Source organism: Colossoma macropomum, unplaced genomic scaffold (genome assembly GCF_904425465.1).
Source record: "Colossoma macropomum unplaced genomic scaffold, Colossoma_macropomum, whole genome shotgun sequence".
NCBI classification, from domain to species: Eukaryota; Metazoa; Chordata; class Actinopteri; order Characiformes; family Serrasalmidae; genus Colossoma; species Colossoma macropomum.
The window spans coordinates 35416318-35429114 of record NW_023494805.1 but is presented as its reverse complement, the minus strand read 5'-3'; the positions used below and the strand labels follow the sequence as shown (position 1 = coordinate 35429114).

Genomic DNA, 12797 nt, shown 5'->3' with positions numbered 1-12797 from the left:
TAAGTAAAGTCAATGTTCTCATACGTTAAATTAAAAAATTGTCCTATATGTGTTTCGATGGCTTTTCAGTTGATTTCAGTGTGGTTCACAACAAGAGGGAGTGTTCTCGTCATTATGATGTTGAAAGATCATAAAAATCTATAAAGAGTTTTAATCAAAAATGCTGTATATTTTTTTGTAACAGTTTTGGACACAACATGTTTTTGAAAAGAATAACAGACATTTTTATGTCTCTAATACAGGTGGTGTTAATCATAATAAAGCACTAATATTTCTTGTATGAGTAAAGCTCACTCCCAACAACATATATCATAAAAAATAAAAAAATTCTTATAAGTGCTCTATAATGCATTGTGCAATTAAACCCTTAATTTCCTGCCTTTATCTGCTAAGATTACTCTGAGGTGGTCTTAAATTTGATTACAATCACACCCACAGATAAGACTGGTGTAAATTGTGCCTCAAATGTTCTGAGAACTGCTGGAGCAGCTAGTTATGATCAAGCTGGGAAGAAATTATGGTCCTAGTGGGTTATGGTGGTTGTGAGGGATTTTAGAATCCAGCCCCCAGAGTACACAAAATATGTCATAAATAATTACTTGGAAAAACTGGTCTAATCTAATCATCTGTTTTTTTATATAAAAAATCTGCTGATACAGATGTGATGCTGATATCATTGTGCATCTCTTTTCATGACTGCTGAGCTGATCTTCAATACAGCAGGCACTGTGCCCTGCACATTTTAAAGCTTTCTCTGCTTTAACACACCCTTTGCAACTCAGTAAGGGCTTGTTATTGAGCTGATTCGGTTGATCAGATGTGTTTGGGCAGGGAAAGTACTAGAATGTGCACAGCAAGAAGCTTCCAGGTTGGAAAACACTGCAGTAGGCACTATGTGGCACCCTTACTGAGCTGTGCTCTGTGGCACCCTCACCTGGTAGTCCAGCATTAGGAGCAGAGTGCAGCGAACGTTAACATCACCCGGCCTTTTCACCTGGAAGCCATCAGTCTCCTGAGTGGAGGGAGTGCGGTGCCACTAAGACGCAAAACAGAAATCAGTCTTGTTAACATTACAAAAATATATAAGACACACATACAAATTCATGCATAAATATTAGGGGTGGGAAAACAGATTTATAGCATCGCGAGTCTCTTTTTAAAGATTCTGATTCAATTCACAGAACATCATAATTGTATTTTTATACAGGCTCTGTGTTCTGCCTACTAAAATAAACTCACATGTGGCTACAGGCTTTATAAAGTAGGATATTTTGGTGCAGGATCACATGCATTGCATTCTCAGCGCATGTGTGTTTGTCGTCACATATTTGTCGCAAATTTTGTTTATATGAAGTTAAAGACCTTAACTGTAGTAAACATACATAAGAACATGGCTTTGATTAACAACCACCAAACAGGCTAACAGCCTAATCTAGTATTATTCAGACATTTTTTTAACAAACACTTTTATCAGTTCCTAATATTTCTGGTGAAAAATAAACACTCTGAGTTAAAGAGTCACAGCTTCTGCAGCCCACAGAAAAGATTTGACCAGCCCAATCATTTCAAATACAAACAAGTACAACACAATAAAATATACTGAACTTCACTTGACTGTATATATCACGTAACATCATAAGCACTAAAAATATCACATAAAATTCTGCTTGAAGTGATTTATCCATGACAGGCAAATTCCATAAGTTCAAAAAGAGAAATATTTTATATTGACCTAAAAATATCCACATAACTACCTAGCTATGTTGCTTATGTCACTCCAGCATTTTCCCACACCAATCAATCAACTGAAATATTTTTGAAAATAATCATCACATGTATACTTGTCCCATCTAAAATGATGGTGGGTTAAATGTCTACATATTGTAATGAAGTTTCGCAGTAAAAAAAAATAAAATAAAAAACTGCCAATGGTACCACCACAGCTCACTGAGGGGGCCTAGAGCCCACAGGTTGAAAACCACTACTGTGTACAAAAAAATGACTCAAAATAAAGAAACAAAATATCAAATATCAAATATGAATGTAGTGCTTTTCCAGATTTTAGTTTAAATCGATTAGTTGGTGAAACAGGAGTACAGACCTAACCTAAGCCAACACTACTAGTTATTGATAGTCTACATATATATAAAAAATCATGATGCATCAAGAATTGTTGGTAATACTTTATGACAACAGACCCTGATAAACAATAACTTTATCATTTTCAACTTTATCATCAATAATTTGCTAGTGACTGTTAAAAATTAATAAATGACACCATTTGAATAATTAACCATTTACTTAATGATCTTCAATAACTGACACATCAATAATAATCAAATATTATTGACATATTATAATAACCAATCATTATTTTGTATTGTAGAAACCAATTAACTTATTACAGTTTGTTGATAATGATTTCCATTCATTTCCATTTCATTCCATAATCATTACTCATAAATTGTATAACTTGAAATAATAAGCATTTGCTTAGTTGCATAGAAACATTTCATAATCATTATTGATAATTAATTGGCTATGCCCTGTTTCAAAACAATTATGCCGTTATTTATTTCTTGCTACTTTCTGGTACAACATTCTTAGTTAATCATTATTAAGTGGGTAATATGTAATTTTTAACAATAATAATCATTAACTGGACCCTTATTATAAAGTATTTATTAAAATGTATTTGTAAAGAGATTTTGTGTTACTTATTACACTTAAATATGATACATTTACATTTTTACAGTGTTTTAAGCATTTGTGTGCCACTAATTAAACAATTAATAATTGAAATGGTGGCACTTATACTGCAGATATCTTAGCAAGTGAAATCATATCTAGTGAATATATCTAATATTTAATATAATATTAAAAATGATGAAATGATCTTACTATAATGACAGATAAATTTGCTTGTTTAAAATAAGCTAAATTATCTGCCAATACAGTGAGATGATTGCACTTGATAAAATTATTTAAACAAGAAAAATGAATCTATATATAACGTAAATACTTATAATAAGCTTAAAACAATGTCAAAATGAGAAATATTAGATATATTGATTAGATTGAAGATAATTTTACTTGCCAAGATAAGATTTTTGTAGTCTATTAATGCACAAGTAACAACTATATAATTATTAACAGTCATTAAAACACTATTAGATAATAATTGTGTTTCTATATATAGTGGCCTGTTATTACAGAGTTACCAAATTGTTTTATTTTCGCATCTTGGAACCCTGAATCCACCTCGAATCATGAGATGCCAAAAAAATTCCCACCCCTAATAAATACAAGCACAGGAACAAAGCACATACAGCCACAAAAAATTCTGTAGAACTTAAATTCTCCCTGCAGTGTAAAAATGTGTGTATGAAAAAAGACGTTTGAAATCAGTGGCTTTAACACCGAGACAGCTACATTATATAGCAATAATGTTCTAATAATATGAATTCTGAAGTCTATAATAAAGAATCTAAATGAAAATTGCCCACATATAATTTAAACATAGATTTTTCGTGCTTGCACTTTAAGTACTTGTAGGAATGTCTAACAACTTGTAATGTGTTGCATGTTCACCTGAAAAAACTACTCAAATTCTGTACAATACAGACTATTTCATGCTGTTCATGTGTACTTGAGAATGAAAGGAAGATTAAAAGAATCTCCACTTTAACAGACTCTGTTTATGGTGTGAGCAAGGCTGGATCTTACCTGAGCCTTGCTGCTCAGCAGCTGAAAAGAAAAACATTTCAAGCTCCCAGAGATTCAAGGTAACCGTACTCACTAAAGCATGCAACACTCGCTTAGCAACTACAAACGCCAAGTACTACTTAACCCTGACATGCAAAAGTCTATATGATGATCACTTATGGCAAATAACAGGGTATATAGTGCATCTATTGACAGGATGTCTCTGGAAGATGATGCTGTAATTGTGCAGAACGAGATGATGCAGTCTGTGGCCCTGTACGTTTTTTATCCTTGGAAAATAAGGCTAGTCTACCGATGTTCTCTATTACTGACTAGATAACATGCACTTACTCAGCATAAACTCGCATTCAGGACAGAACATGACAGGGACGGATATGAAAATGTGAAACGTGTATTTCAGCAGTGCAGCTCTTTTTAAACAGGGGGGGGGCAGCAAACTCTACATATGTTAGGTAACTTCTACTAAATTTTCAAATTCTTGATGAGCTAAATACAAACCCGACCTCAATCCACACCAAATTAACATTAAAATCACAAGAGAAGACCGAGCACTTTTAAAAGAACTAGGGATGGGCGTGGTTATTAAAATCAAATTAATTCTTTTTTCCCTACAAGATCCGATCCAGCAACATGGTTAACTGAACTCACTTAATTGGATGCTCATATAAGGTGTACGGAAAAATGAAAATAAATCTTGTAGTTTTCAAGTAAGTGTTTGGCTGAACACGTAACACAGATCTATCAGTGCAAAGGCAGCTGATAACTGTAAAATGGCTACATCTAACAGCTATACCTCCAAATATATTAACCTCTTAAAATCCCAAGCTTATTACATACTAAGGATTATTAATCAGTAACTACAGGGACTTCAATGCAAACTGGCTGAGCTATTCTTATGTTATAGAAGTGTGTAATTAAAACTTTGGGCCTGCCAGTGGGCCCTGGCCATTTAAGGGGGCAAATAAAAACAAGACTGGATTATTTTGTACACTGTAAGACGTGTGTGTTATTATTTTGTAGGCCTGGTAGTACTAAACATATGCCTAAAACTGGCACTGATCTGATATTGAGTATTAGTGCTAGGTCAGCAGAATATGCTGGATTGAATATTGGAGGGAAAGAAGAATGAATCTGATTCAATGCTGTAACAAATCGATCCTGAAATAGCACAGATTCACACTGTGTGATTTGATGTTGTTAGTGTGTATTTCTTCCTGTGTTTTTTGAGTAGTTTCAGCACCATAGCCTACTTTTAGAGGCTCATCTTAAGTGAAGTGCTTCAATTAATAAAAGCTCATTTTAAAGCCTAGTAGTGTTTAAAGAAAAAAAATATTGGATTGCTATTGTGTCTCTCTACCTAAACCACAAAGATACATCACTAAATTAACTGAATTGTCAGATCCAATATACAAAAAACAGAAACCTTTCTGTGTTTTTAGTTTGCTATAACCATTAGGATTCATATTATCATTGGGGTGTTTGAATACTATTTGCTTATACATGGGAATATCAGAATAGCAAATATGCCTAATGTGCCCATCCCTAATAAAAAAATATATGAAATTCAGCAAAAGGACTAAAAGCTTTCTGTGGTGAGAGGCGTGTTTGTAGTAAAACGAGTTAATGAAAATGGAGATACACTATAAATTCACAGGGAGATGAAGAGTACCCAGCAATTGGATCACAGTAGTAGTAAATGCTCACCTCCACTAGGTGGTTGTCTGGTCCATACAAGTCTTTGTCCAGCTCAATGACCAGGCTCTTAAAGAATGAGGAAAACTTCCTTTTCACTTTTCCTGGCTGAGAATCACAGGAAAGAAGAAGATAACAAATTAATGAGGGTTTTAATTAGTGTGCATGTGTGTTGTGATGTGCAACTGGAACCTTTCATTTGCTTTAATGCTGTTTCAGAAAACTCTGAGTCTGAATTTTCTTTGAAACTGCAGAAAGATTCAGTAGAAAGCTGGCTCACTTAAGTTTGGTGTACTGAAAGATATCACAGCATTCAAACCAAAGTGTGGTGTTAATGTATAAAACTGTCATCAATGACTACTGTTTCCACTTGGGTGCTTACGGAGCATATGCTTAAGCTGCACTTGGCCAGACGTTCAGGCTTTGGTTAGGACTTCTGGCTACTACCTCTTTGGTAAACCATTCACTCTTAGCCTCACTCTTATCCAAGCAAAACAAGCAACCGCTGGAGCTAATCACTGGCCAAACATCCCATAAATGTATCCTGAGACTAAACACCATGGTTGTTTATGGCGGAAAGTAGAGAAAGTCCTTTTGAACTTTCAGAGAATGCTTTTGGAGGCCGTTCTCTCTGTGTTGTCTTTTCCATAGTCAGAGAACTTTCTGCTCCATGATGTTTCTGGAGCGCAACTTTACTCAGATATAAAGCATGGAGTCAGTGAAACGGGGCATAAAACTAGAAAGTCAAAGGAGTCAAAGAACGTTAATGTTTGCACAGGAGCGGGCGAGTGACCTCATTGGTAAGTGGGGCATTCTGCCGTGGTGGAAACTTGGAGTCTACATGAGTAATTTTAACCCCACCACTGTAAAACACACATAGCTGCCATTCAGCGGCTATGAGGTCACTCAGACAAAGGCACAGGGTCCGCAGTTTTCAGCTCTTTCAGTTCCTCCGGCTCTGGTGTTGATGCTGGCGTGAGAACCGGGAGCCTGAGGAGCTTCATAAGTAGCTCATTAGCAGATACCTCAGCAGTCAGCAATTTTGAATAGTTCAATATAAAAATGAGCTTCTTTAAGTTACACAGACTCAGTGTAAGAAGAGACAAATAGAAGTTTGGTGAAAGGGTCCGAGGACAGACCGAACTGAATTCTGATTTTAACATGCTGGATAAACATGAAACATAAAAACAAAACAGTTTTGCATGGGCAATATTTTATGTATTACTTTCCTTCCCAATATGTTAAATTTATAAACATGTAAATTTGACCAGGCACCCAAATGTTGCACATGACTCCAGAGTAATCACAGAAACATTAAATTAAGTACCATGAAAGAATAGAACTTTATTAATAGCCTTATATGAAAGAATAGTACTTTATGAATAGACTTATGTAGGAATAGCACTTTATGAGTAGCCTTATGAAGGAATAGTGCTTTATTAATAGCCTTATATGAACAAACAGTAGTTTATGAATAGCCTTATGAAGGAATAGTACTTTATGAATAGCCTTATGAAGGAATAGTACTTTATGAGTAGCCTTATGAAGGAACAGTACTTCATGAGTAGCCTTCTATGACAGAATAGTACTTTATGAAAAGCCTAATGAAGGAATAGTACTTTATGAATAGCCTTATGAAGGAATAGTACTTTATGAGTAGCCTTATGAAGGAACAGTACTTTATGAGTAGCCTTCTATGACAGAATAGTACTTTATGAAAAGCCTAATGAAGGAATAGTACTTTATGAATAGCCTTATGAAGGAATAGTACTTCATGAGTAGCCTTCTATGAAGGAATAGTACTTTATGAAAAGCCTAATGAAGGAATAGTACTTTATGAATAGCCTAATGAAGGAATAGTACTTTATGAACAGCCTTATGAAGGAATAGTACTTTATGAATAGCCTTATGAAGGAACAGTACTTTATGAGTAGCCTTCTGTGAAGGAATAGCACTTTATGAAAAGCCTAATGAAGGAATAGTACTTTATGAAAAGCCTAATGAAGGAATAGTACTTTATGAATAGCCTAATGAAGGAATAATACTTTATGAACAGCCTTATGAAGGAATAGTACTTTATGAATAGCGTTATGAAGGAACAGTACTTTATGAGTAGCCTTCTGTGAAGGAATAGCACTTTATGAATAGCCTTCTATGACAGAATAGTACTTTATGAACAGCCTTATATGAAAAACAAATACTTTATAAATAGCCCTATATGAAGGAATAGCACTTTATGAATAGCCTTATATGAAGCAATAGTACTTTATGAATAGCCTTATATGAAATAGTGCTTAATGAGAACTCTGATATGAGTTACTGTTGTCAGTATATGTCCGTATCACACTTTATAAGAAGTGAGAAAGTAAGTGAGCATGTATATACTGCATCGACTGACTCACATCATCCAGTAGCTTGCCCTCCACCCGCAGCTCCCATGATGCAATGCTGCCATCGGAGTCCTCTGCGTCAGCCTTGGCTGGGTTGAAGGTGTTGGAGATATAGATTCGCAGTTTGCGTTTTTGCTGCAATAGAAAAATAACCCTGAACCAAACAAAGTTTCCATGTAAACTTTAAACATGACTAGTATTGAATGCTTTCCACATTAGTCCTTCAAAATGCATTCACAGAAAAAGTCTCTCAGATCCCTTATAAAAGTTCAACTTAAACTAAATAATAAATAATACAGTTTGTGTACTGCTACTGGATAATGGTCTTACTGACCTTCATGGGTCTTTTCAGTGCCTCTTGGATGTCCACCCGCTTGCGCATTATGGTTTGGTCCAGTTTGCGCTCGAATGCCAGCAGGTCCATATAAGCCTGGGACTCCGGGACTAGCTCACGGATCTGTGGGAGGAGGTGACAGTTCAAAACGTCCTCTATCCTACGTATCTCACATATTACCAATTTTCAATCCCTTACAATTAAACAGGCTGTTTCTGTTATACATTTAAGACTGATATATATATATATATATATATATATATATATATATATATATATATATATATATATATATGAACGAGCTCTGTTCTGATTGGTTGCCCTGCACTCATTCAAACGGCAGGGTGGACTGAATAAGCGGGCGGGGCAAAACTGCTGATGGTGTTGGCATTTGTCACATCAAAATGGGCTGTTTTGTTTATTTTCCATGTATGGACTGTGGAGTGAATGGTAGTTTTTGACATTTTAAAACTCTTCTAATTACAAAAGGCGGCAAATAGTCAGTTTTCCATGATATGGAAGTGTTAACATTAATAGTTGAATAATAAGCCTGGAATTTAAGAGATTAAATAATACTTCTCATTTCGTCTACGTTGGGTGTGTGTATGTGCATGTGCATTACTGTGCAAAACCTAAAATTTTATTTTTTTCATGTCCAGTCAAAACGGCCATGAAGTACAAGTTATTAATTTTTCAGTGTCAGGAAAAACAGGAAACATATTTAACAAAAATACACAGAACCCTCAATAACTAAATATAATATCACTTTTTCAGTATTTATTGTGTCCACTTTTTGCCTTTATTATAGCTTCTATTGTTTTAAGTTTTGTTGAGATCTGGACTCAGTGGTCAGTCCACATGCACTTAATGGCCATTTGGACTGGAAATAAAATAAATGAAGGGTGGTCTTTCACTTTTGCACATTAATGTATGTTCAAAAAGCTTTCTTATTCATCTATATGCATGACTATTCACTCTGTCTGTCTGAGATTCAATGACCCCTCCACCACTCACCGCAGTAGTGTTTAGGAGTGCTGTGTGTGTGTTGTGTGTGTGTGTGTGTGCATGCTATCTGCCAAGAATCCACAGAAACCCTTCCAGTGCCACATTATCATGCACACACACAGATGGTTGGAGGATGTGAGTTCCAGAAGCTTCACTCTATACCGGGCACAAACCCATAGATTCCGATACTGCACCAGCCTCTCTCTCTCTCTCTCTCTCTCTCTCTCTCTCCTCTCTTCCTCTCTCTCTTTCTATCTATCTATCTCTCTCTATCAGGACTATGTAGAGTGCCGCAGACGTGTTCAGTCTATGAGTAATGTGACCGGCGTCTGTGTTTCTGCCGTATCTACACACGTCTGATAACACACCCACTCACTCTCTCACACAAATGACTGAGACACAAACACACACACACAGGCCTGACCCCTGCATTCTGTCTTTAAAATCCACACACACTCAGGTTATCATATCTCTGCTCTCATGAGTGCTTTACAACAACAAAAGCAAAAACAAAGACAAAAAGGCTCAACTGGTTGAATTAAAGCCAGATTAGAAAGACAATGTATATACTGTTACTGTCATACACTCTTTAAATAAGGTGTCACAAAGAACCACTTTTGGTTCCAATGAGAACCATACTTGAAAAAAAGTAGATCTGAGAATTAAATCCTTTTAAAAGTTAAAAGAACTTTCACAAAACGTAAAGGTTTTATAGCAAATGTAACAGTCCTTCCTAGAACAGGGGAGCCCAAATTACTAAAGTGCTACGTTTGTGCTGGGCCAAAAAAAGATGAAACAGTAGTATGTAGATAAAGAAGTTAGGTAAGTTTCACACAGTATTTCGTTACTAAATGAGATCAAAGTACCATTTTAAATGGAAAAATAGGAATTTATTAAGCAATATATTGAATAAAAATATGTTTGTTCTCTCCTTGGGTGATGGGATGGGGTTGTGTGATTTTCTGGTGGGCCAAATCGAACGTCCTCACGGGCCAACTCTAGAACGGTTACATTATGTGAGGGTTCTTTAACCTTTAAAAAGGTTCTTCACACTTGCACATCTCATTTACAAACATGGTTTTTCCCACTGAAAGGGTCTTTAGGGAAAAGTAGAATGAGATTTTAATTCAAGTAATGCATTTATGGAGCATTTATGTTTTTCCATGCATCCTGAGGCAGTTGTTGATTTCAAACAGTGCAAAGTGGACAATATGACAATAATTACAGTTGTCATAATAAATTATATCACAATATGCCACAATACGTGGATGTAATCAGCTTCTAGAACACTGAACAACTGCATACTTCATTACAATAAGAGCATAATTAGTCCTGTTGAACTGAATTTAGTGAGGGTTGTACCTTTGTATTCAGTTTTTGATAGTATTTTTTAAATGTGGCTCTACTGCAACTTTTTTGCCAGAAAAAACAACAAACAAAAACAAATACTGTGACGTGTTGTGTATTGTGAAAGTTTCTTGAAGTATCGTGATATTATATTTTAGTCATATTGCCTGCCTCTAGCGCAAAGACTTTAAAAAAAAGTATAAAAAAGTATAAAAAAAGTATAAAAAAAGAGAACTAAAAGCATTTTAGTTCTCTAAAGAACAATGTAAAGAAGACACATGAGTATGAAGAACCTTTCAGGTATAAAATCTCTTCACATTATGTTACAGTTCTTTATCAATTTAAAGGTTCTTCCTAGAACATTCATATTATGCGGAAGTTGATTCAACCTTAGAAGCGTTCTTAACACTCATGCATTTTATTTACAGAAATGGTTTCTCCAAAGAACCATCCTTAAAAAGGTTCTTTTGAGAATCAAAAATGGTTCTTCTAAAGCATCACAAAGAACACTTTCAGGCACCTTATTTTAAGAGTCTAAAAACACGTTTAGAATTCAGATTTGGGGATGAACGATAATATCAGATTGTGTTGGTTAATTGCCAAAAAAATAGATTTGATCGATATTTGATGATGTGTTTCTTGCACTCTGGAAGAGCAGAACGTTTAGGCGATGCTGGGCGACTGTGCTAAACTGTCTGTATTTGAATAATATTACTGCATTTGTAACCCAACAGAAATACATGCCATATTTCTCCATAATGTTAATCCAGGTGGATCTTGTCCTAAGCTCTTCATTTTATAAATGTTATGTATTGGCATCAGCATCGGCAGATACGTACGTGAAAAATTTCAGATACTGGCATCAGCCCACAATTCCCATATCGGAGCATCCCTACGTCAGATTCAGTGCTAGTTTACAAAGCCAAGTCAACACGCTAACACTGTCGAGCCTCTAATGCTGCCTTGTGCGCACCTGCAGCCAGCTCTGGGACATTCTTCATCCCGTTATTTGGGTTATGGTTACACACCTGTGGAAGCTTGGCGCTCTTCTCTGAATACAAATGTCACTGCGAGAACACATCGTCCCTACTAAGTTTGACCGCTGATTGAAAAACGTGACCTAAATGTACAGGGAGCCTCCCAAAGCCCTTTCTCTCTCTCTGGGCAGCACCCAAAACACATCACTTATTATCTCTCTGAAAGGCCACGATCAAAATCACATACAAACACTTGCAGTCAGGCACGCATACATATCCAAATAACCAAATCGCTGAGGTTTTCCCACTCACCCTTTGTGGAAGAATCTTATCAGCCATTTTCCTCCTCTTGGTGCTGCAGAAAAGAGGGAGAAAAAGGAGAGACAGAGAGAAAGACAGAACGAGAAAAAAAAAAAAGAGATGTTACTATGGAGACCGATAGTGTAGCACCCGGGACATCTGCTAAAATTCTGGGGCTGGTCCAGGATGCAAGAATGCCGGCGGCGCGCGACTGTGTGTGTGTGTGTGTTTAAGTGATGCCAGCCCAGATGGTGCCTGCCAATATGGGCACAGAGACGGGTAGTAGAGTGGCACCCACCGCTTCACACCATGGAATTTGGAAAACAGCTCTAAACAGGAATCTAGACTTGAAATAGGTGGGCTTGGGTTTGTTCAGCACTTGGTAACACTTTCTTTTCCAGTCCCTTAAGTTCTCAGTATGGGTAAGTGTGAGGTACAAACTTCATAGTACTGGGTAATTCTTCTAGGTAACATCATAGTAAGCTCCAAAGCAGTCTGACTAAGTTACACTTAAATGCCCAGCACGTTCTAGATATTAACTGACTAAGTGTGAGCATTACGTAACTATTTTGTGTAAAGTGTTACATGGCATAAAAAGACAGTATACAAATAAATTACAAAGAGTCTTACAGTGTATGTACCTGTTTTCACCTATGAACGAAATGATCGGGGCTGTAAAAGAAAGTAATGATCTGTACCACGGTTCTATTTGTGTACTTGGTTACATCATTTTAAGCCGTATAACTTACTCGGCTCTTGGAGATGTTTCTAATCTACTTTCCCGCTTAAACATGTGACATTACATGGAAATCTAGGGTGACTATGTTTGTACTCACCACCTTGTTACTCCTAAAACAATGATATTTTACTATGTATCTTACCAGCTCAATAGCTAGAACCTGTTGGGCATTTCAGAAATTGCCATGATGCTACTCAAAAGCATTATGTAGTACTTTGGAGTTTGTATCTCACAAATATCTAGAATTTAGGGAGCTGTAAAAGAAAGCATAACCCACCAATTAGGCC

At 36.1% G+C, this 12797-nt stretch overlaps 1 protein-coding gene across 4 annotated transcripts in view; it reads right to left on the bottom strand.

The window, feature by feature from the left end:
- Window positions 1-12797, bottom strand: part of smarcd3b (SWI/SNF related, matrix associated, actin dependent regulator of chromatin, subfamily d, member 3b) — a 41833-nt gene that overhangs the window by 6906 nt on the left and 22130 nt on the right. For 2 of the 4 annotated variants that reach the window (XM_036596336.1, XM_036596338.1), the window contains 6 exons: window positions 11784-11826; window positions 8143-8265; window positions 7821-7943; window positions 5431-5526; window positions 3727-3747; window positions 935-1036 (listed from right to left, as the gene is read on the bottom strand). In XM_036596336.1, the coding sequence (XP_036452229.1) occupies window positions 935-1036; window positions 3727-3747; window positions 5431-5526; window positions 7821-7943; window positions 8143-8265; window positions 11784-11826 (508 nt within the window). The remainder of the gene's footprint in view (window positions 1-934; window positions 1037-3726; window positions 3748-5430; window positions 5527-7820; window positions 7944-8142; window positions 8266-11783; window positions 11827-12797) is intronic. The other 2 variants (XM_036596337.1, XM_036596339.1) reach the window with 1 other exon arrangement.